This window comes from Cynoglossus semilaevis, chromosome 13 (assembly GCF_000523025.1).
Source record: "Cynoglossus semilaevis isolate Cse_v1.0 chromosome 13, Cse_v1.0, whole genome shotgun sequence".
Lineage (NCBI taxonomy): Eukaryota > Metazoa > Chordata > Actinopteri > Pleuronectiformes > Cynoglossidae > Cynoglossus > Cynoglossus semilaevis.
Window position 1 is genome coordinate 7,998,414 of NC_024319.1, and position 23,958 is coordinate 8,022,371.

Here is a 23,958-nt window from a genome sequence, read left to right on the forward strand (position 1 = left end):
GCAAAAGCTGATGGGATATATTCATCATTACAGGGTAATTACAAGTCGCTTCTGTGTTCTGGGGCTGAGAGAGGGTGATGGGCGGAGGTTAGAGAGCATGAGAGATGAAGAATAGATGAAGATGACGGAGGTGGAGGTTTAATAAAAAACCATTAGAGGAAAAACGTGTGAAAGGAAGTGTGTGGTTTTGTTAAATATTAATATGAAAGTAGGGTAAAACGTAGGTTGTAGAAGAAGAAGACTGGTTTGTGACGAAAAATACAGGTTTATTTAATTTGAACAGTTTTCTGTTTTTTGTTTTTGTTTTCGGTATTCAGTATTTGTTAAATTCAAGACTAATAGATGAACAGAAAGTAAGTAAAAATGGGTTGAAAAGTGTATAAATTGTGACTCATACAGATAAACTTACATTTTTACCAAATAGGACATGACAGATGCCACTGGAAAGGTGAATGTCAAATTAAATTGTTTTTGAGAAGAACATATTACAATCAAACGGAAGTGGCTTTCCAAATCCTAACCCTAATATTCCAGACAGTTTCCTAACTTCCACACCATGTTTAAAACAAAAACCCCTCAGAAACCTATGTTTTTAAACAAATACTTCTGAATGTATGTCTCATGTTTGTGTATACTTTATGTTTCAGGCAGTAGTTCCAAAATAGTTGAATACAAATACTTATATTCTAGTTGTTGCAACTGTCAGTTTCCGATAAAGGGCATCTTCGGTACCGGTCATCTCCGTGTCCGATGTCTGACCACCTCTGGAGTAGCTTGTCCACCCTCCCAACTGCTGCACCGGCCAGTCCGGAGGGTGGTCCGGCTAGTTTGGTTCTGGTCTGACGGCGTACCCGGAGATGTACCAGCCGGCTCAGAGGTGGTCCAGCTTGTTTTGTTAGATTCAATTATAGAGGACAATAAATAATTCAATCTCCATTGCTGTTTCGATGCACCGTTCCATTTTCCTACATATTTTGCGATAGTTCCGACTGCGGCAAAAATCCGGGCTACGTTGCCGCTAGGATCCCGAACCCTGATAAAGTCGAGTACTCCCTATATCACCTTTTTTTACCATTTGGCAATTAAAATCCCTCAAAGAAAGGGAGGAAAATATATCTGGTGGCCAGCAGTGGTATTGCACATAGGAATACATTTTAAAGTAGCTTCTAGAATAAGACTGTAGTTCCTGTTTTGTAAACACATCTTTGACTTGACACAATACTTTTGTAGTTATTTTTCAAAACAGTGTAACAATGTCCTGTCCACACCAGATGTTTATACCTGAAAATACGCAGTGCAGCCAAACAGGACACTCATTTGTATGTGATGTCACCGCTGCTTCACCGAAACAGCCCTCGGAGCTCGTCCCTCTGTGATAATGTGTAGTTACAATGTGAACGTTCGGCTCTCAGGGCGGTCATTAGTCCAACACGAGGTGTCGAACAGCCGAGCAGAGCATGTGACCCCATCTGCTGGAGGACACGAGAGGCAAAGAGGCAGTTTAGCAGGTGTACTCACCCAGGAGGGAGATTCAGGTGAAGGTGGTAGGGAGGGGGTCGTGAGAGCAGGCAGGCATTTGACACCAGTCTAACCACGCGAGGCCTGGGAGGTTGACAGCAAACTCTGCAGGCTGCATGAGAAGTTACTGTTTCACACAGTGGAGTGGATGGACTGCAGGTGTAGCAGCTGCTATTTTTAAAACCCCAGACCTTTTCTTAACAGGACCATCTCTGTTGGTCCTGAATCGCAACCATGACCACTTCCTGTTGAAAGATTCATACCGAAAGTGTTGTACAAGGTTTTAAATGACAGAAGTTAAGAGTCAGTATATATGTACAGTATATATATGTATGTATATACAGTATGTATATATATATACAGTACATATGTATGTATATATGTATATATATGGCCATATATATATATGATTATATATATATGATTATATATATATATATGATGATCACTTCACGTTTGTATAATGTACAAGTGAAAAGCAGTTGTTCAGAGTTAGAAGCTTGAAAAGCGATCAGAATCTCCTCCTCTGTCTTATAATGTGAATATGATAAATTCCACTGCAGGAAAAATGCCCTCAGAACAGGAGAAAAGCCTCGGTCTCTCGGCGTGTCGTGATGAAGGTTTCCGAGTGTGTGACGCTCGCGCTGATGGACTCAGTCAACACAGCTTCTGCTGCTTGCGACAGTGATATACACAAAGCGACGGGTGTCAGTGACAGCAGAGAAATGTGGCGCCTTGAGATAATGTATGTTGTGATTTGGTGCCATACCAACAGAATTAAACTGAAATTGAATTGAATCGCTGACTGATGGGAGTCAGGCCCGCGGCAGTGTGTGCCGGTAGGACTAACAGAAAGATTTAGCATCGGTTTTAAAGGGAACCATGTGCAATGTATTATTCAGCAATACTGGAAACAGCTGTTTTTACTTGGGTTCGCCTGAAACATGTCAGCTGAGGATTATTTATTAAGACAGCCAGTGACAGGTGGAAAGAAAAATATTGGCATATTATGTCCGTACGGTAATGGAAGACATGTGATGCAGAACAAAAGGAAAATTTAGTGCAGAGTCGATACTTCTGTCATAGACATAGACAAATATATAGATATAGAAACCTGTGTTTGGGATCAATGGACCTGGAGTTAAAGACTTAGAGACCTAAGAGAGGTCTGCTAAAATATGTTTCTGAATGGACCAATCAGAGAGACTCTGGTTTAGCATTACTGAATATACTAACCTCGGACAGTTAACTGTCTCCAAAGTCGACCACTTCCTCTTCTTCAGTGCTCATGATGTGGTTTCAGTCAACGGAAATGAAGTTCCTTCTTCACTATAGCAAACTAATACAAACTTAATACAGCTCTAGAAGACTTTTTTAGATTTTTGTGTATTTTAGCACCATTTACAGATAATTGACATTTAACCATGACATGAGAGGACACATAAATGGACAACATGTGCCACTGATGGTTAATGTCATCAAATAGAAGTGTGGCTGCATGAAAAAAGTCACTATCTTGGGGCTCACATACAGCAGAGATGTCTAATCCTGTAGTTGTAAGAAGTTGATGTAATAATAAAATTAACACACACACACAAGACTGATCCAAGAAGTATACAGGAACACATCTTCAATAGAAACACCATCGTGTATCTTTTAGCCTCCTGCCCATCAGGTGTTCTTGTAGAGTCAAGTCTCACACTGAGTACTGACACACACAGACAGTCTATACACAGGATGAAACGCTGGGGGGGTGGTAGAAGCGGGGGCTTTAGTCTCCTTAGGGTTAGCTCTGGGAATTCCTCCTGAGGAGCAAAAAAAGGAAAATACAAAACCATATAAATAGATTTTGGATCGCTCAAAGTACCGACGTCCCCACCGCAGACGGCTGGGGAGTTGCGGATGGTGGGGGCGGGGGTCTGCTGTGGTGGGAGAGTTGTATTGAATTCCCTGCTTTTAGTGCGACTCATGTATTTGCTTTCACCCGTGTGGATCTTTGTCTCACTGATGTGTTTGATTGTGTTTGCCTCCTGCCTCCCACGGGGCAGTAACAGCATTAAAAATGCTCCCAAACAAAGTGTAATCTGTTGATGGGGGCGGGGGGAGACACTCAGAGTATATTTGTGTTTTAAGTCCATAGTCTCCAGGTTTTTGGTTGCCTTATGACTGTAATGTCATCATTCACAGCCAGTGTGTTAGTGTTAACGTGCATGAGTTTGTGTGTGTGAATACATGACTGGCCTTGTGTGTGTCCCGAGCCTTTGTCTGACAGTCTGGCCAGCTGAAAGGCTAAAATCCCACTGTCTATCTTTGTCTGACTCTCCCACTGTGATGCCTGCAGGGCGGAGAGAACCCAGCCAGTGTGTCCACCGCACAATCTGCAGCTGGAAGAGTGCCTCTCAGCCGGGCAGGTGCCCACCCCGGAGCTCATCCAGGGCTACGTCAAGAAGGTAGGGCTGCTCTTTGAATGCCAAGCTAGAGGTTTTTTCAGTGTATGCCCAGCAGGAAGTAGGAGGGGAGGGGCCTCCTTTATCTAAGCCCCCTCTTTTCATACAATAAATGGCAAATAAATGATAGATGGTGGAAAGCAGCCTTTACAGTGAACAGCATGGTGCCCTGCAGGGCCCTGAATGCATTTAAAAGAAACATTAACGTTGCAGAACCAATGCCTTAAAGTGAGGCATTTCTTATATATACAGTATATATAGTATGGCATTTTGTTGACTGAGGTCTCTTTTAAGACCTGCAACAAGGTAACAACTTGATCGTGATGGTGAAGGATATAGATACTTTTTGTGTAGAAATAATAATTACTTAAATGGCTGTGGTTCATCGCTATTATATAATTTTCTAGTTAAAACATTTTTTTTCTCTTTTTATTTTAATTTTCTTAAATCAGGTATGTCAAACATATGGCTCGCGTGCCAAAACTGGTCCGCTAAGGTGTTCAATCCGGCCCGCTTGATGAATTTTGAAAATGCACAAACTGTGCACATATTTTTTGTAAAATTTTATTGAATTAAATATAAATACATATGATGATAAATATCTTCTAGACTTGCACTTCTTTGCATGAAAACAAAGAGGAAAAGCATAGACTTGTTATTGTTATTTATAGGTAATTATTTAAAAAATGTATTTTAATTTTTATTATAAAAAGCTTGATGAATTTTGAAAATGCACAAACTGTGCACATATTTTTTGTAAAATTTTATTGAATTAAATATAAATACATATGATGATAAATATCTTCTAGACTTGCACTTCTTTGCATGAAAACAAAGAGGAAAAGCATAGACTTGTTATTGTTATTTATAGGTAATTATTTAAAAAATGTATTTTAATTTTTATTATAAAAATAATTTATGATTGTACTGCCTTAAATGTTTACAGCATGTTTACTTCACAAACTAGGTTGTGTTGGCCTATGTAAAAAAAATGTCTTTATCTACTTTCTTTAAAAACAAACAAACAAACAAACAAAAATCTCTAAGTAACAACTGTTTTAGTTCACTGCTACGCACTACAGGTTTATGATAGTTGTAGTGTTTCTACTAAATATAGTTTTGATTTTTCATCACGAGTTGAAAATGAATGTATAGCTTGATGATTGGATGACTTTGTTTATCAGTTTATTGTTTGTATTGATTACCATCTTAACCATTTATTGTCTTGTCAATGTTCAGTACCTAATGTTTACCTGCAGAACTAGATGTCTTAGTGTCAGTGTAATCCAGAAGACAGAATGATGGACTGAGTGGCTTTAGAATTCATATTTGTTTTTTAAAAAAAATCTATTCAAATGTCTGGAATGTAAAACAAATCATCCAGTGCAGCTCCTGATCTTCATTTTGTGCGAAGGTTCACTGTTTGTTTTCAGCTGTATATCAGTGAATCTGGCTGAAAGTGTTAGCACGCCTGTGTCAAATTGAAGGCGGTCTAATAGCACGCCTGTGTCAAATTGAAGGCGGCCTAGCAGCTTGACACCAAAAACTGCTCAGTGCGCAGTTGTCACTTATCAACGCAGCATGTTTGATAAGTGGCAATAAAAGTTTCTTTATTTTCCATAAAATCATAATTGCCACGTTTACAGCCTAATAAAAGGAAATCTGTGGCGGTGACAAAGTGTGTATTTCAGGATCTGTCAGGTATAAATTAGCAGGAGCTTTACAGCTCTGATGTTGCTGCCGCTCCTTCATTTTGAGCCACGTTGACAGACGCCCACTGTTGCTTTTTATGATCTGTCTCTCCCCTTCTTGGTTTTAGGCTCTTGTGTCTTGGAGCAAAGCAGGCTATATTTCAGCTGAAAACATACATAAGAATGAACATCTGCAGTTTATTCATGAATGTACTGTATATATTTGGTCAAATTAGTTCAATGCTCCTCTTAAAGGGAACTATTTACGGACAAACGTCTGTTACAGTATGGCTATATCCGAAATCACTCATTCCCTACTCCCTTTGCCCTATATAGGGAATTATATGTTGCACAAATAAAACAGAAAACTGCTCCTTTCTCCGCAAAATCGTCACGATTGCAATGCATGATCGGTTATATTGCTTGGCTAGTGTACATCGTATGGACAATAGATTTCGCAGTGCATTATGGTATACATTAAGTGCCTTATATAGTGGATAACTTCACTACATATTCAGGGAACCCTACAAAATTGCATGCCCCCTATGTAGTGCACTATATAGCAGGGGTCACCAGCGTAGTACCCAGGGAAACCTGGTAACCCTGTGGACTACCTAAGGTGCCCGTGGGGTATGTTCTAAAAATACAACTAGTCAACAAGAGGGTTAAAAATTGTACTGTTACTTTGCTTTTTGAATTGGATTGAATTATGTAATTTCTGGAAGAATCGTTATTGGTTTTTCCGTCCGATAATGAAAACCCGATGACACAGTGCCTGGGTTTCATCAAATTACATGTTCCCTAAAAATAGTTTTGGGGATAAACGGCTGCATATGAAAGTAAAAGTCACTAGATGGCAGCATTGCAGCTCATTTAATTAATCTATTTTCATAATCAGGTTTGTATGCAGAATGCTGGTGCCAGCAACTCATACAGTGTGTACAGATAAATAAATAAATATTACCAGGCCTATATCGGTATTCGTTGATATCAGAATCGGAAATTAAGTTTTTGGACAATATCGGCATATTGGATATTGGCAGAAAGTTATTATCGGATATCCCTAGCAATAATATTCAAATAGGTAAAATGACGATGGTAAGAATAGTTTCTACTTTTGTATGAGTGTAAGGGGCAGTGTATCTCTCAGGTTATCAAATGTTATTCTTTTTAATGGTATTTTTATAAATTACTTTTGTTAATGTAAAGGGTAATTCTTTATGCTTGCCCATTAACAAAACATAGTGAACAACATTTTTTTAATAACCACCGTTATAAGATCTTTTAGTGCAGGGGCGTTTCGCTCCAGTCTATGCTAAAGTTGACGCTGTTCTCCCTCCAGCAATCGCTGCTCTCGGGTGTAAACCGACATGTCACTAAGTATCTCTTAACCAACCAGAAATCAGAACTTTGAAGAGAGGAATCCTCACTGGTCATGAAGTGATTATGTTGTATGAGGAGGAAAATTCCCAAACCAATCCCTCCATCCTTTCATCCTCAGGGACTAAATGCAATGTGTCTGCAACTGATAAGACGGCGACTTTGCTACTAGCAGCTGGAAATAAATCAGTCAGATTCAGATGGTGCCAGGGAGGTTGGTGGAGAGAGCGGCATATGACAGAGTGAAGTTTAGGGCTAAGTGAAGGCAAAAATGCCCTTGACATGATAAAAATTTTACCCCTGAATTACATGAATGCCCCTGAGCAAAGATGGTTATCTTATACAAAGTCTCAGCGCATGTCCGTGCCTTTGGCCGTGACAAAATGTGATATTTAAATGTTGGCTTTTTAACAGGTGTTTAAAAAAAATCACATTTAAATTAGTAAAACCCAGCTGCTAGTTGCAGTCTATGGTTAGTCGAGGTTTTCAAAATGATGCACAAGTTAAGCAAATCAATGAAACATAAATAATTAAATAAATAATTAAATAATGCTAAGTAGAAGACAGATTAAGCCTTTGGTAAATGGCAAAAAAAAAAGTCTTTATTGCAAATTTGCCTCAATTTTTTTAAACAATACATCTGTAAAAAAAGAAGTTGAAAAAGTTGCGTAACGGTATAGAAAATTTAGTAAGCCTCGGGACTGTATTAGACATCAAAAGGATTCATGTAATCGTAGTTTGGAGGTTACATTTTTCAAAAAATTGAACTAAACCCTCAAAAAAAAGTTCTCAAAGAAATATACAGTTATTGTTAGGGCTTGAATTCGATCACAGTTGTTCGAGTTGACAGGGGAGGAAGTACAGACAAACATGACCAACAATGATCAATAACATTATTAATCATTAATACTTTTGTAGCTTATGCTAATGGTGAGAACACAGCAGTTGGTTGGTCTGCCAGCTCCCAGTGAGATGCTCTCATCTCACAGACTCTTTTTTATTCCTGGCTCTGTGACAGTCTCTTCCTCCAGGACAGATGAACGATGATCCTCTGATCATGTAGCCGCTCTTGCATTACATAAGTGGAATTCCACTGCACCACATGGTCACTTTGAGGATTGTCGTTTGGTTTAACGTTCAGCTGGACTGCTCTTCCTTCAATGCACAGGGTAATGATACTGCCCATTTTATAAAGGGATAATGATTTGGTGGGATTATTGGTTAAGGTTTAGCAGATGCTTTTACCTAAAGTGATTTACAAAGAAGGATCAACATTATCAAGCATATGGTAATCGAACCCAGGACTCTGGTCTCTGCTTGTGATCCTTCTGATGTGCTAACTGCTACACTATTAAACCAGTGTAGGCCAATCAGAGGTAGTAAGCATGTTGGCACACACACCAACAAAACAACATGACTTCAACTCCTCTGAGGGGACATTGACATTTTTTTTAAATGTTTTTAAAGTTAACCAAAAGATAAACAAAGTTTAGCCCAAAGGCTATGATGGTTCTTGTGGAGAAAACTCTTTTGCCAATAAAGGCTAAAGGCTAGCTGTAAAAAATTTTAAGTAGTAAAATAAAAAAAATGTCATTTTGGCTGAAACAACGTCACACAAAGTCATTACAGACGAAGATCAATAATTTCCCCCCAGAGATACGTTTCATGCTTCTGTAGGAAATACAACTCTTCAATTCAAACAAAACAAGATTTTTCCTTCGGTATATACAGTATCACTCTGTTCTGAAAAGGTTAACAAAGTTTATTTCATGTCCTGGTTTAAGGTCAAGTGTCCTTTAGTACATCTGAAATAGAGAAATGAAAGTTAAAAACAGCTGGGCCAAAATGAGAGCGCTGTATAATGCACCATTAAGTCCTAAGCAGAAATACATTTGATTTTTATTCACCCTTCACACTTCACTCTCTGCAGCTCACAATGAAGACGACATTTGACTCTGCTGTAATTACACCGCTTCTCGCTGTAATAGCAGGTTCTCCTCCACCCATGTGAATATTATCCATATTAGCAGAGAGATAAGAGTCACTCGGCAATTGAATAGGACTGCAGCTGCACCTGATGTTTGTAGACCTGGTCTCGAGTAGCAAAAATAGATGGAGTGGTGTTATATTAATAGCAAGGATCTGATATCCATCCATCCATCCATCCATCCATCCATCCATCCATCCATCCATCCATCTATCGCCTAGTGCTTATTCCTTTGCAGGGGGCTCTGGAGTCAATCCCAGCTATCTATGGGCGAGGGCGCGGTACACCCTGAACAGTTCCGTCCATTACAGAGCTACATATAGGCCGCTGTGGCTGCAGTAGCACATCTGAGTTGACAGGTTTAATCAACTGGTCTCAGTCTTCAGACAGCTGATTGGTCAAACTATGTGCTCTCGGTTGGTTGGAACAAAAACCTGGGGGGTTACTGAGGCTACAAGGAGCCTTCAAACACTGAAAGATGCTCATGGAGGAGTAGCCAGACCACTAGCTGCTCAGTGGATCATCATGTAAAACAGGTGGTCAGCAAATATGGGGTAGAGTGCGAGCTAGGCTACACCGCATCAAGTGTAAAACATCACTTCCCGGCATCTTCCGTGCCAACAACCAGTCACTAAACAACTACGTCGACCGATTACAGCCGTGACTCAACACACGACGGACTCTGACGTACTATTTCCATAGAGACGAGACGCTCAAACCCCACACAAATCTGTAGAGCTTCAGCAGCACAGACGACAGGAACATGTGGCAGGGAGTCAAACCACTGACACATTACAAGAGCTTCCCCACAGTGATCCACCTTTGAGTCACAACCTTGCATTTGAGAAACACTTATTAAACTATAGTGAAATTTTGATTCATTGAGCCAATTATAATCCAATGCATTATTTATACTGTATATACAAAGACCTGCCTTAAGAAAGTATATATACTCCAGACTTTATGAAGGCAGTTTTTTTCCCTTTTGCTGAGCTGAGGCTAATTATCAACACAGAGAGGACATGAAAGCAGGTAAATGGAGCCTGAGATGTGAAATCACCTCCTCTGATGTGTTAACGACTTTTCTGTGCAGCCAGTGTCAGTGCTGCTGGTTAAATGACAGCTCGGATGAAACATGTGAACACATTTTGCTATTTTTTCCACACCACTGACGCTGCGTCATTTCGGACTCCGGCCTCCTGTCTAATCTGTATATCACCACCCACAGAGCCAGGCTTTTTTTGAAGCCTGGCTCCGAGACCTCTCTGTACTTTTTGCCCTTCGATTAGTCACAGAGCTGTAGTCCTGTAGGACCTCATTACTGTTGGTTATCATTTTAATCTACTGTGCTGCTACAGGCCCACAGCTGGAGGAGGAAGGGGGGACGGAGGGGGCAATACTAGAAATCTATTAAAACGAGAAGTGGACATGGATGAGTGGAAGTAGAAGAAAAAAATATAGCAGACAAGTCCAATTCTTTCAGCTTCTGTTTCACTTTCTGGTTCTTCATCGACTCCTTCCTCTCATTTTCTCTCGTCCACCGTCTCAATCTCTTTTGTTCTTCCTCCTCCTCGTGTCCCTCCGTCACCCCTTCCCTCTGTCTTTCCCTTGCTTAATCTCTCGCTCTGTGGTTTTTCATCTTGACCTTCAGACACCTTCTCTTCTGGTGCCACTTTAATAACTTACAAGAGGGGAAATAGGAAATGTGGTCTGAAGTCGAAATTGAAATTGGTTTCTCCACTGCGGGCTGTTTTGTTGGTATTCCGGTGGAAGAATGAGGCAGGCAGCTTTCTGGAATATTCTTTATCAACCTTGTGCTATGTGCATGATTTTGGGTTAATGAAGAGGAATGATAGGGTGCAGAGTTTCCTTGTGTGACCTCAAAACCTCATTTCCCTGACTTGAGGCGGTCCTCCAGGACCGGTGCAACTTCATTGTTGGTTTACATGGAGAAGTTGAGAGAATTACAGATGTGTGATTTGATCAGACATTCTGTCACTCCCACTTTTTAGACAGGAGGGCTGCAGGACTTTTCCGGAGTTTTGGTGGTTGTTGCTCTGCCGACCACAGCCTTGAAAGTCATGGGATTCCAACCAAACTGCCTCCAATCAGAAGTCAAACTAAAAGCCTGCTTGAAGCCCTGTATTCATCAGGGCTTGCTATCCTGTTATTCATCACCCCTGACACACATAACACCCAGCCCACTTCCTCTTCCTTACTTTTTCTCTGCCCTCAGACATTGTACCCCACCCACCATCTCAATGTACTCGTCACGGGCAAGATTTAATGTAATGATAATAATAATATGAAGATACAGTGATGAATCTGAATAAACTCAATGATTGTCTCCCTCTTGAGTTTTATCAACCACAGAAACCAAAAAAAGAAACTGTTAAATTCATCCCTTTTCCTTCTCCCGCTGCAGCTTCTCCTGTTACTCTCTAATGAGAAACAATAGTTTCTGTCTTTTATCGCTGAAATTCCATTTTCGTACATCTGCATAAGGAATGTGTGGCACAGGCACTCAGACAGCATTCACCCGTTATTAAACAATATGCCTGGAAACGATGACTGACTGTTTTCCAATTTAATTTCATAGCGAATAACCTGCGATTTGATTTGATTTTTACTCTCACTTCTCACTGCAGCTTAAGACAGAAACGCATGCAGCCAGTGTTGGTGGTGGGAATGGTGATGGTGGAGCTGTAGGGAGGAGGAATCCTCCAGAAATGGCATCATTAACATTCTCTAACAGTTAACATTTCAATCTTACTTTGTAGCAGAATCTTAATATTGACAATGAAATGCCAGATGACAGACAGAGAGGAAGACATAGATGGGCAAGAAAAAAAGTGGAATGCTGCCCAGGCCTGATGAAGACTGCGACCTCTCCACTCTGATCAACAGATGTGTGATTGAAGAAGCTGCTGGAAGAAGCAGAATGAAAAGAAGTGAACAGATGTAGACTGTCCCTGAATCCTAATTTTGGAAAGTAGCTGCTATTAAACACTTTCTGGAAAGTTTGGTTTCAGTTTTGCCATCTTGCAGTGAAATTACATGATACACATGTTTGTCCTCACAGGATCCTGCTTTGCATTTCAAATTAGAATTTTTTTTCTTTGGCATTTTACCCAAACTATACCCCATCCACCATCACCTCACACCCAAATCTAAGCGCAACACAAGCTTAACATCCAGTATATTCAATTCTGTGGAGGAATGCGACTGAAAGAGAATCATATTTTACCACTGATTAGCCTGCAGTCTTCATCTCATTGAGCAGCTGTGCTGTGTTACTGTTACAAAATATATCAAAGACAAAAAAATACCAAATGTCAATCTGTCTATTTTACAGCCTTATTATTTCAACACCGATCACATTAGAAATCATGTGTTGTTGTTTTTGCTCTATAACAGCAGATCCAGGATGCTGCAGACCAGGGCGTGAGGTTTGTTGGATTTGTGCAGGAACCATATGGGGCTCCATGCACAACAATCAGAGAACCAGAAACTCCTTCCCTCTCGCTACACTCCAGTCCCAGCTCCCTTCTCGGCTCGCTGGGCAGCTGCAGCCCTTCAAACCCCTCCAGCCCCACAAATCATGCAGGGCCTGTACCTGAAGAAGGCAACACCACGGGGGAAAAACCAAATGAGGGCGAAAGATCACAGACTGAGGAGCAGAATAAAAGTGAGGAAGATGGGAAGTGGTCCAAAGGCTGTGCAGTGAGCAGTCAAGATGAGGTGTCGTCCACCACGTCTCCAGTGTCGGAGCTGGATTTGGAGCTGAAGGAGGAGAACTCACCGTGTCACAATAACAACAAGGATGGCTGTGCCGAGACAAGGGACCGACCAAGATACAGGCTGCGAAGAGGCAACGGTGAGTTTTTGTTACTATTTAACACCAAAACAAAACAACGTACTATACAGTAGTTAACCTTAGCCATCGAGCTATAGTATCTTTCTGTTTAAAACATTTTGGAGATATGGCTAGATATAAATATTCCATAATCTTAATTACCTTATATTTTGTGGATTGGTGTGCAGATTTTGCCAGTGTTTGGGCAGAATCCAATTTTTGGTGTGACTCGCCGATATTGATTTTTGATTTGATTTCTTTCAATTAAAAACTTGTCCAAATGCCACTTTCTGCACTAGGGTTAGCCCGGTGCAGGATGCTAATGTAGCATAACACAAATTGAAAATGTTTCGGTAACGTCATGTCTGTGAAATCCCAGTTGTCCTGGTGTTAGCCTGCCTGGCATCTTTGGCTAGACGATGGTGTCGGATTGGGTTCATTGTTCCGAAACCAATTTGCCGACGTTCCCCTGGAGTTAATCCTACTGTTGCATATATTACAACTAGAGAGCTCAAAGCTTTCCTGGCTGACAGTAAAGTACCTCCCAACCAATGGCATGTTAGTTTCAGCTTCTCCACCACGGAATACAATAATGCGTGAAATGATCGACTGAAAAACCAAACACACATGTGCAGACCTGCCGGTAGCAGGTCGAGCCAATCATGTTGAAAAGTGACCGACTCCAACAGCCAAACGGTGCATCTCTACCTTTTATCCGTTTATGTAGTCTGCCCAGCAACCAGATGTTTCTCTGTGTGGATGTGGGTACCTAAACCCACCCTCGTGAGACAAATGTTTGCTGTCCAATTTTTTTTCATCATTTTTCTTTCCTGGCAGACAATAATGAAGGCATCATTTTTTTGCCAGGATTTCCATACACTGTCTTTATCCTTCTCTGACACCACAGAGGAGCCACATCTCTCGACACAGTGCCCTCCAGTAAATCCCCAAAGCCTGCTGTCAGCAGTGTTGAAGAAATATATCCTCCATATGTCCTAATAACCCAGTTATTTACAGAGAAGGTGCAGCCAACACCTCCACCGCTGGGCTTTGTTTGTTAGAAATGTCGGCAACAAACTTCTCTAAATGCATTTTTATATCCTTGTGTCAAACAGTTGAACTGAACCTTTAAAATGAAAACAGCAGCGGAAGCAGCTGCTGCCCCCCGTGGGTGGGCTGTAATTAAAGGTCAAAATTTTAGACTTTAAAACTTCACAAGGTTTCCCAATTGCAAATGACACGGGAACACGCTCGTGCAGCAGCCATCCAGCTTTCCTACAAATGAACCAGATCAGAAATAACGAGGAATGATAATTAGGATAATTAAAGGTCAGAGCTTCAGACTGTGAAAGGCTGGAGCTGCTGTGCTGCTCAGCCCTCGGTGGATCAATCATGAGTTCCTGTATCATTTTATAGTCACTCCATTTAAGGGAAAGTTCTTATCGTGAGGTGGTGGCTTTCCTGAGAAGTAGACAAGAAAAAGAGGAGAAAAGAGAAGAGTTCTGTGTAAAACAAGACCCAACTGTAAAGAACTAATCTAAAAACAGAAAGAAAAAAAACTACTTTGACCAAAAAAACAAAATACAGATAAGGTTCGTTGGACACACCGAGTCATGAATGTGAGTGTAAATGGTCAGTTGTCTTTTTATATGGCCCTTCGATGGACTGGAGAACTGTCCATGGTTCACCCCACATTCGCCAATTTATTGCTGGGCCTGGCAGCAGCTCTCCTTAAACCCCGACCCTAAGAAGGATTAGGCAGTAGAAAATAGATTTGTGAACTAATGGTCTAGCTATTTCTTCAATCCTGAGTAAAAACCTTCAGATATGCTGCTGTTGTACACACATTTAAAGCCTAGTCGGCCTGAAATTTTACCAAAAATGGGCAGGAAACACATAACATTACAGCAAAAGAGTCTAACATCCCAAGCCAGTTCATTTTCACACCAAATAGAGCAAGTGGTGTTCCACACCATACACCAAACAATGGCAATAGATTAACACATTCTGCCAAAGCAGCCAATAGTTGGGCCAGAGAGTGTGAGGGTTTCGACATAGCTACGAACGATTGGTTTTTATAACTTTCTTAGAAAAACAAAGCAAAAGTCTGGCTTTTAAGCTGCTTGTATTTTATTTTTTTTAGATTTCCATCTTTAAATCATGACCAGCCGCTACGTCAGAGGCTCCATCAGGGTAGAAATTCCTCTCCTATGAACCTCAACTTTTTTGTGTGAAATACACAGTAAATCCAAGCTGACATTGTTTAATCTTAAGCCAGTATCTGCTTGAAGAAGAGTGTGAGTGTGTTTCATCTGCAGCCATACCTTTTGGCCGTTTCACCCGAGAACAGCTTGGCTCCTGTAGATCCCTCTCCAAACACTTGGCGTGTGTGTGTGTGGAGGTGTCATTTCCTTCTATTTCCTCAATCTTACACAACAATGTGCTGCCGCAGGGTATAATCCTCTTTATCCGTTACACAAAAAGGATCATGTTGTAGCTGCGGTGCACATAAATGCAGACCCCTTAAACTGAGGCTGCATGCACATTACGACATTTTTGTTTAAAAAAAGGCATGCGTTCTGCTGCCGATACGCCTGCAGATCTTAATAGCCCTGCGCTTCCCCCAAAAAAGCTGTTACTGCTTTTGTTTGAATACTTCAGCAAAGTTTTATGGTCCCAACCAGGGGCAGACATCACCATTAGGTGAAAATGGGCGATTGCCTTGAGCCCTAAGCCACCAGGGGGCACCGTAAAGACTAAATGAGCTCTTGGTTAACTGGTTGTAGGACTTGTTTGTGGAATGGATAATAACCCCACAGTTTGTCTTTGACTTAACCTCCTAAATTAATGTACCCACCACTAGTCTAGACCACCTAGACAGCCTACTGAGATTACAAAATAAATAATGAGTAATACAATTTGAGATTAATGAAGCTGCACGGGCTATTTCTAAAGCCTAGAATTGAAAGACACACAGTAATTATTATTTTTTATGTTCTGCAATAAAAAAAATCCCACAGTTCAAAATGTTAGCTGTTAGCTATTTCTGCTAGCTTAGAAATGGCCCAAGAATGGCAATAAAATAGCTGTTATTGTGGAATAAAAACTTTTCAGTTGCCAAACCAGGTAAAATGTGCCAAAATATGTAAAAGTTACTCGAAACAAGCAAGCTAATAAATGACGTTTACAATAAAAAGTATGCTGAAAAGTATGTCTGTTTCATATCTAAATGTCAATATTAGCTTCAGTAGATTATCTCGAAACGAACAGATGGAGACACCCACCACTATGCTGCTTCTACAGCTTCAGATCTATTGGTGTTATGTCTTAGTACAAATGTGCGAACTTTGCATAAGACACGGGTCCCAGTGGGAATGTTAACGCCTGTGCCAAAGTGTGTGTGTGTGTTCCTTTGTTTCTTTATAGTTTCTAATGCAATTAGCTCCAGAGCACCTAATACCGGTCGATGTATTATGGATGTACTCTGGATATGCTTAATGTGTGTGTTCAGTGCTTTTCTTTGTGTGGGGTAAAACACACTCCTGGCCTGAGAGCAGACTACTGCTCACTGATCCATCAGGGCCTGCGTGCTGTGCATTTTGCATCTCAGATCATTCTCCAGTGGCTCTTCCATTTCCTCTTTCTCAACATCTCATGATAAAAGGCCTTCGTGCTGTTGTCATGTAAGATGGATTTTTTGTTTGTTTTTGCATTACCTGAATGAGAAACATCCAGCTGTATATAGGCTCTGCGCACAACTGCCATGTCATTGTCTTTAAAATCCCAGAGAAGAAGTCAATGATGTCGTAGCAAACAATCTGACAATTAAAAAAAAGCTAATAGATAGTTAGATATGTGTGTTTCACATTAATACTGTAAACATATTATTAAACAAAAAGAAATCCCCAAAAATGTTGCCCTGCTATTTGTTTAGTACTGCTAGATTATATTTACTAGTGTACAGTATATCTAGTAATGTAGTAAAAAGAAAGAAAATATCCATCCATTTTCTACCACTTAATCCTTTTCAATCGAATAGCGGAGCTGGAGGCAATCCCAGCAGTCAATAAGCGAGGGCGGGGTACACCCTGGACAATTCACTGGTCCATCACAGAGCCACGTAAAAACACTCACGGCCTCATTGATACCAGTGATCACCTTGATACCTAATCTACATGCTTTTGTACTGTCTGGTGAAGCCCACTCACACATGGGGGAGAACATCCATACAGGAAGCCCAGGGATCGATCCACCAATCCAATCACATGAAATGTCCAAAACAAAAATAACAAAATACTAAAATTGCCAAATAAAGTATATATCAAAAGTCGTGAAAGCAAGGTTACATTTATATTCATTGACTTGTGATTAAAAATACTATCTATAGCATTCACTGATTCAACCATAGTAATAATTAGTGTTAATGCTGAGCATTTGAAACCCACTGTTGGTGTGTTGGCAGTCCACAGCCCATTGGTTTGTTGGCTGCTCGCTGACTAGTGCAGGCTGCAGTGAGATTATCCACGAGTGGCTCTTCCTCTTCCTTCTCCTCCTTCAGTGTCACATTCTCAAAACCACACCTTCATCCTGTCCATACAGCTACAGAGCCATGATGGTCAGAGACTCTGCCAAGGTTCCACTAATGCCCAGTCTGTCGAGGAGGCCTGAGAGCCTCGGCTACTCTTGGCTCATCGACTATACCGCACTGATCTACACGCAACGCTGCAGAAAAGCCGTTTAAAATCTATGGGTTTTTTTCTGACAAGAGAACGCACGTCTCTGTCAGACCAGAACCCTCGGACTCGATCTTTACATTGCAGAAAGAGTAAGTGTCTTCTGGAATTAGATGGGATGAGAAATTGGATTGTGATTTCATGAGCTCGTGTGGAACAGACGACTTCTCCTCATAAAAGTCATTTATGTTAACATAATGTTCAGAGGGTGATGAAAAGATACGATTATACTTTAGAGATACAGAGGGAGCATTTACTGGGAAACTGAGATTACACATCTGACGTTTATTCAACACATGTAACAGTTCATTTCTCAGGGAAAAAGATTATGGTTGTAAAATAGTCAGCGCTGACATATGAACACTCATCCTATACAGGCGGTCCTGGATTCACGTTGGAATTCCATTCCTACAGTGCGATGTAACTCGATTTTAGTACATCAGTGTTTCCCAAACTTCTCACAAACCTCCGAGACCCAAGTCAATAGACATTATTCGTAAACCCCTGGGAAACATGATGTGAGATGACCCTCCCCGCCCCCCAAAAAAACTCTTGCGACCCACCTGTACGAACCTTCCTGTACGAACTAGTGCCTTCCTGTCAAACTAGGTGGCACGTTCAAGGTCATACGTCGGAATGATAAAACAAGACTTATGGGGGATGGCAAGGTAATCACAAATGCTGTAGGTCGAGGAAGTCGTTCACTGAGGATCCCCCCTATACTGTATGTATGTCTGTGCCAAACTGCTAGCTTACTTTGAGCAATTCTAGGCTTATGTTTTTTTCTATTTTAAGGTGTCATTAAATCTAATTCTAATGGTTACTTCTGTAACATCTGTCTCAGTACTTGGTGACCTCGACCTTATCATCGTCATCTTCAGTGTTGTCTGGGTTCATCTTTTTTTTTTCAATAATGCTGTTATTATAAGTCTTAAACTCACTGCATTGTGGGCTAGCATCTGAAAAACATCACCATCAGGGTTCATATTGATCTACTAAAAGCCTTGCTGCCTCTGTTTTTATATTCCACAATTTTATGGTGGAAATGAGGACGATTCAATTTATGATGGACAGAAAAAAATCCCTAAAATATGTGTTATTGTGAAGAGACCGAACTTTGTTGCCCCGATCTGACTCCCTGTAAAATTAACCTCGGACCAAGCTTTTAAACATTTATAGTCTTTATACGGCCTCCACAGTTTTACTGTGTTGTAAAAGAGATATTTATCAACAAACAAAGGTAATAAAAAGACCATTTTACCAATAACGGGAACTAAAGTCACTCTTGTATCGTGATCATGGAAGTATTTTTGCTATTATGAAATATAATGCATAGATGTCACTGCTGTTAATGCACATAAAATAACTAATAATGGAACAAGCTGTTGCATGTTTCCTGCCCAGTGTTGGTGTTTTATGACAAGCTGTTATAAAGTGACCGCTGACTGTAAAGAAACTATCAACAGAACTGAATCATCTCTGTAAAATATGGTTGGATGATGTAATGATGCACTGGGTCCAATCTGGAAATATGTCTCCACCTACTGTTACTGTAAGGACTTGTGTTCACCCTGACATTACCTGCAAATTTGACCAAGGGCGTGGTAAACGTTCTGGAAAATATCAGGACTCTTATTTTTCGGTCTGGAAAATATCAGGACTCTTATTTTTTGGAAATGATAAAATTATTATTATTATTATGTAGAGCAGTCATTCTCCTCCATCCTCCTTCAGATGTTCCAAACACACTCACCGAGGCAGGACTGTTCAGGTTCAGATTCACGACTATTATAAAACGGGTGATTTGAAGCTATTTCATTTTTATCTGGTTTGGAGGATGAGAAAGATTCATCTCTCAGTTGTGACGCCAATAGATTTTCTAATACAATTCTGGGACATATTGAGCGTTAGTGTGATGTCTAGTTCTAAGACTTCCACCATTTTGAGGCACTGGAGACCATAACTGTATTTGACCAGGTTGCTCTTCTGCGACAGTCTTCAACTGTAGCTACTGATAGATGTTGGCATCAGACGTGTTTATATCGTTGCGTATAGTCATATTGTCTTGGAAGTACTGTGTGTGTCACACTTATAAGCAGAGGGGAGAGAACGGAGGAGATGAGGGATGAGGGTTTGTCAAAACTGTGCTGTGATCTGACTTTTCTTAAGAGTGACAAATGACAAGATTTAGACTCTTCGGTGGCCGGATGTAACATCAGTCACACGAGCCAGACAAGAGCTGCTTGGATAAATGATTCATTCTTTCTGTGTGTCTGCCAATCGGATGGATAGACGGATAGATGGATGGATGGATGGATGGATAGAAGAAGAGAAGAGACTGAGCCATGACTATGTCGCAGCAGGTGCTGCCGTGCCCTCCACCACCCCATGACAAACTGTGTGTGTGTGTGCGCGCATGCACTCCTGTGTGTGTGTGTGTGTGTGTGGGTGGGTGGACAGGCGGGAGGCTGTGCTGCACATTCTGCTCATCCATCTGGTTCACTCAGAGTATGACAGTGAGTGCACACACATTTGCATTTGGAGTGGAAGGAAATGTTTTTTTCTTTTGAATTCTACAGGATCAAAACTTCACTCACATCTAATATTTTTATTTTTAATTTATTTATTTCAGATCAAATGTGTCACTCAGAAACATCACATAAAAAAAATAAAAAACTGCTTTCCGCGTTTATTCCCTATGATATGAGTGAGCTGCCGTGACACATGCATTTATATTTATACGTATGTAGATATTAATGGAGCCTGGGTCTGGTTCCCTCTCATGAGGCCTCCTGCCTTATGTTTATTTCTGCTTGATGTAAACCGCAGTTAGATGAAGAGCTTTTAATGCATTATTCAATTGTATGATATCTCTGACTCAACAGTGATATATAGGAAAAGCCCTTTAAAGTTCACATACAGCAGGCTTACAGGATTAAAGAAAAAATATAAAACAAATATGGAGGAGTCATGTATTATAAGTTTTTGATTTATTTTTTGTCTCCTAATTTTTTCCTTATTACTTTTTCCTCTTTTGATCAGTTTTGGTTATTAATTTTTTTCTAAAAACATTTTTTCCATATTTTACAATACTTTAAAAATGACTACTAAATTTTTTTCTAAAAACATTTTTTCCATCTTTTACAATACTTTAAAATGTGGTTAAGTTTAATCTATCTATTGATTTTTTATTAATAGAATTAATCACAGAAAAAGTCGTGGATTGATCACAGTTATGATTAATCTTCTTCTTAGACAATAATCTTTTTTTACTCTATATTGCTGGAACAGAAATCCTGATAACATCAGGTAAATGTTTGTGTTTCACACCTGGTTTTATTTGTGATTAATCCAAATGATGGAATCATTAATATGGAAAAAGGTCAAGAAAATATACCAATATAACAGTATAATTGAAAATTTAGCTTTATCAACTCAAAGTCTTCAGTCATTACGTCCATCTTGACTGTGTCTTGTAGAAGGCATTTCAAAGGTTGCTTTTAAAATTTCAGTGAAGCCCTTGAACCAATCACGTGCTGGTGGCCAGGTGCTATATAAGTGCAAGCAAATATGTGCAATTAAAGTGTGTATATGAGTGAGTGTCATTCTGGCAATGTGTATAAATTACCATTTAACCAGTTACCATTTAATCTGATTAGTCTTCTCAAATTAATTTAGATGATGAAAGCGTTATTTGAGCAGGCAATTTAAGCAATTGTTTGGCTATATTTGGGAATTTTTTTTTTGGCATATTTCTTTGCTATATTTTAGCTTCTAGGACTGCTCTTTATCTTTCCATAAATGTTTGTGTATTGGGAAAACTTTTATTATTAAAATTGTTCTTATCTGCGATCGTGCAACACACCTAATATAATGTACAGTAAATAAATTTTACTTTAAAGTTTGCATCAAAAACACTGTATATTAATTCAATATTCTCCATCGCCGCTTTAATGATGTAGGTCGGCGGGAAATATACAAAGAAGGAAAATTGAATTGAACTCCATTTATTTACCGAGAATCCCCCTTGAGCTGAGGGCAACACCGACCTCGTACTGTATTACTTTTTCATTTCTCCTCTCCTTCACATCTGCCAAGTGATGATTTTTTTCCCCAGGATGTGATAATGATGCCGAAGGTTGTTTTCTGTGAAATTTCTTTTATGCAAATGTACCCTGCATGTCCAGACTTATGGGATATAAGAAAATTAATGTGAAACAGCGGCAGCGCTCAGGTCGTCCGTCGTTAACTGGCGCTGCAGCTGCCCTACAAATAACAGAGAAGTTAATGTCTCTAAAAAATACATTAAAGTTGTTCTTCAAACACACTTAATTGTTTTTGTGTTCCAAATTGCGAAAATGCCCTAAATATATTTGGGGCATATTTGGATACACAAGAGACTTTATATCAACTTTGAATATAATAACATTATTCTTCAGGTGGTTTTTTTTTTTTGTCGAAACTGTGCTGCTGTCACTACAACATGCTCAATCTGTCTCGTTATTATTTCAAAGACAGCTGTTCTGATTCCAGGCGGTGTTGCTCAACGTTTCCCAAACATTTGAGAAAATGACCACGAATGAACTGTTGCTATAGACAAATAATAAAAAATGAATTTTGTTGCTTACGTTTCTGCGCCAAGAAGCTTTTGAAGCGTACACCCAATGTCATTTTACATTCGATCATTCTGAGTGTTCACATCCTGTGGATCTAGATTGTTGTTATTGTTATAGTCCGAAGGGGAACAAAAGGGGAAATGATGTGAAGTCATTGTTGTGCTTTTTGTGGTTGCCATGGTTTTGTCTTCCTTTTTTTAACTGTGATTTCGTACTTTTTGTGGCAGGTCAAATGTAAAATTTAAAAATGTATTCAGGTGTAAATATTTGGCCAATGATTACATCTACATATATATGATGTAACGTTTTTATCATCCGCTTGAATTTGGTCTTTTCCTTTGTCCTTTTTCTGAATAATGACTGACCAATCACATTACCTCTTACATATTTTTATTTAGGTAAATTTAAAAAGTGTTTTAAAACACCAGCAAAATTCATCTTTATACATTTTAATAATTTAAACTCTAAAATAAAAAGCCATTTATCAGTAGACTCTGTCACAAGGTGGCGCCCATCACTGAGTAGATTCACTGACCACACTCTCTCTTTTGTCCCCTCAGGTGTGGAGCTGCTGGCTCTCTATAACCACCCATTGGTCAGAGAGGGTCAGGCCAAGTACTACACAGTGAAGGTGCCATTGAGGGTCCAGAACTGTGAAGGGGGCGTCAAAAGTGTGGAGGCCAACTGGCTGGATCACATGACCCAGCACTTTAACAATGGAGCCACTCTGGTGGACGGATATTTCTACCTGGGAAACGTGAATGGTAAGAGCTTCAGGTTATTGGAGTGTGACACACATTCAGTGCAACTCTCTAATGTCCCCACATATGGTCTGGTTCCACAAACACTCACACTAAAAAGCCATTAGAACTTCATTAAAAACAGGAAAACTGCTAACATCGAGCAGGTGTGAATTCTACCAGAATAATAACCCGTTGCAGGATAATGATTTGTATGTTTCTGTGTGTTGTTAATTATGTATTATGCCGTTTTCACACTCAAACACGAATTGACTCCTGTAGTTGTTAACAGGGAGGCGATCCTGTGGTAATTGAAAGTTCAGGAGATACACTTTTGGGTTTTGAGTTGGAGTGCTGGTTTCGTATGCACTCTGTGTTTTTGTTCTCTTTCGGAGTATCTGGTACACATTCATTTGTTGTCATGTGGTCAGCACAGTGAGAATTTTCAGCCTTTCATCATGGATAGCGATGAAAGCAACACATAGCCTATAAAGAACAGATCAGCGATCTTGCAGGAGACGACATGAAGTGGGAGATTAGCATGTGCAAGACTTTGTGGGATTGGTGAACGTAACTCTGATTAAAAGTTTTAGGTTTTTGTTCACATTCATGTGGAGCAAAACCCATCGTAGTTTTTATGGTTTGCATCCGAATTGACTAATTCTGGATTGAAACTCTACCCTCGTATGGAGTTGGATTAGTTAATGTGCGGTTAGTGGAGGAGTGAGTGTGCATTACTTTGCAGTGTGAACTCAAAAATATAGCGAAACTAGTGTCGCTGTGCAGTGAATATGGTATTAAGATTCAGATACACACAAATGAGATCATTTTCTTTTTTGGGTGAAAAGATTCACTGATAATTTGAGAAATATATATTACCTGAATCAACCTTCAAATAATGATTAAGAATAATTATTGGATGTGTAAAAGGATTTGATCTGTATTAATATTGTTTCAGCAACTGATGGACCAAAGCAGTACAGCTAGCTT

At 39.9% G+C, this 23,958-nt stretch overlaps 1 protein-coding gene across 2 annotated transcripts in view; it reads left to right on the top strand.

The window, feature by feature from the left end:
* The window catches only part of rftn1b (raftlin, lipid raft linker 1b), a 118,310-nt gene that overhangs the window by 68,070 nt on the left and 26,282 nt on the right, over positions 1-23,958 (top strand). For both annotated transcript variants that reach the window (XM_025061432.1, XM_025061433.1), the window contains 3 exons: positions 3,860-3,968; positions 12,441-12,900; positions 22,789-22,992. In XM_025061432.1, coding sequence (XP_024917200.1) covers positions 3,860-3,968; positions 12,441-12,900; positions 22,789-22,992 — 773 coding nt within the window. The remainder of the gene's footprint in view (positions 1-3,859; positions 3,969-12,440; positions 12,901-22,788; positions 22,993-23,958) is intronic.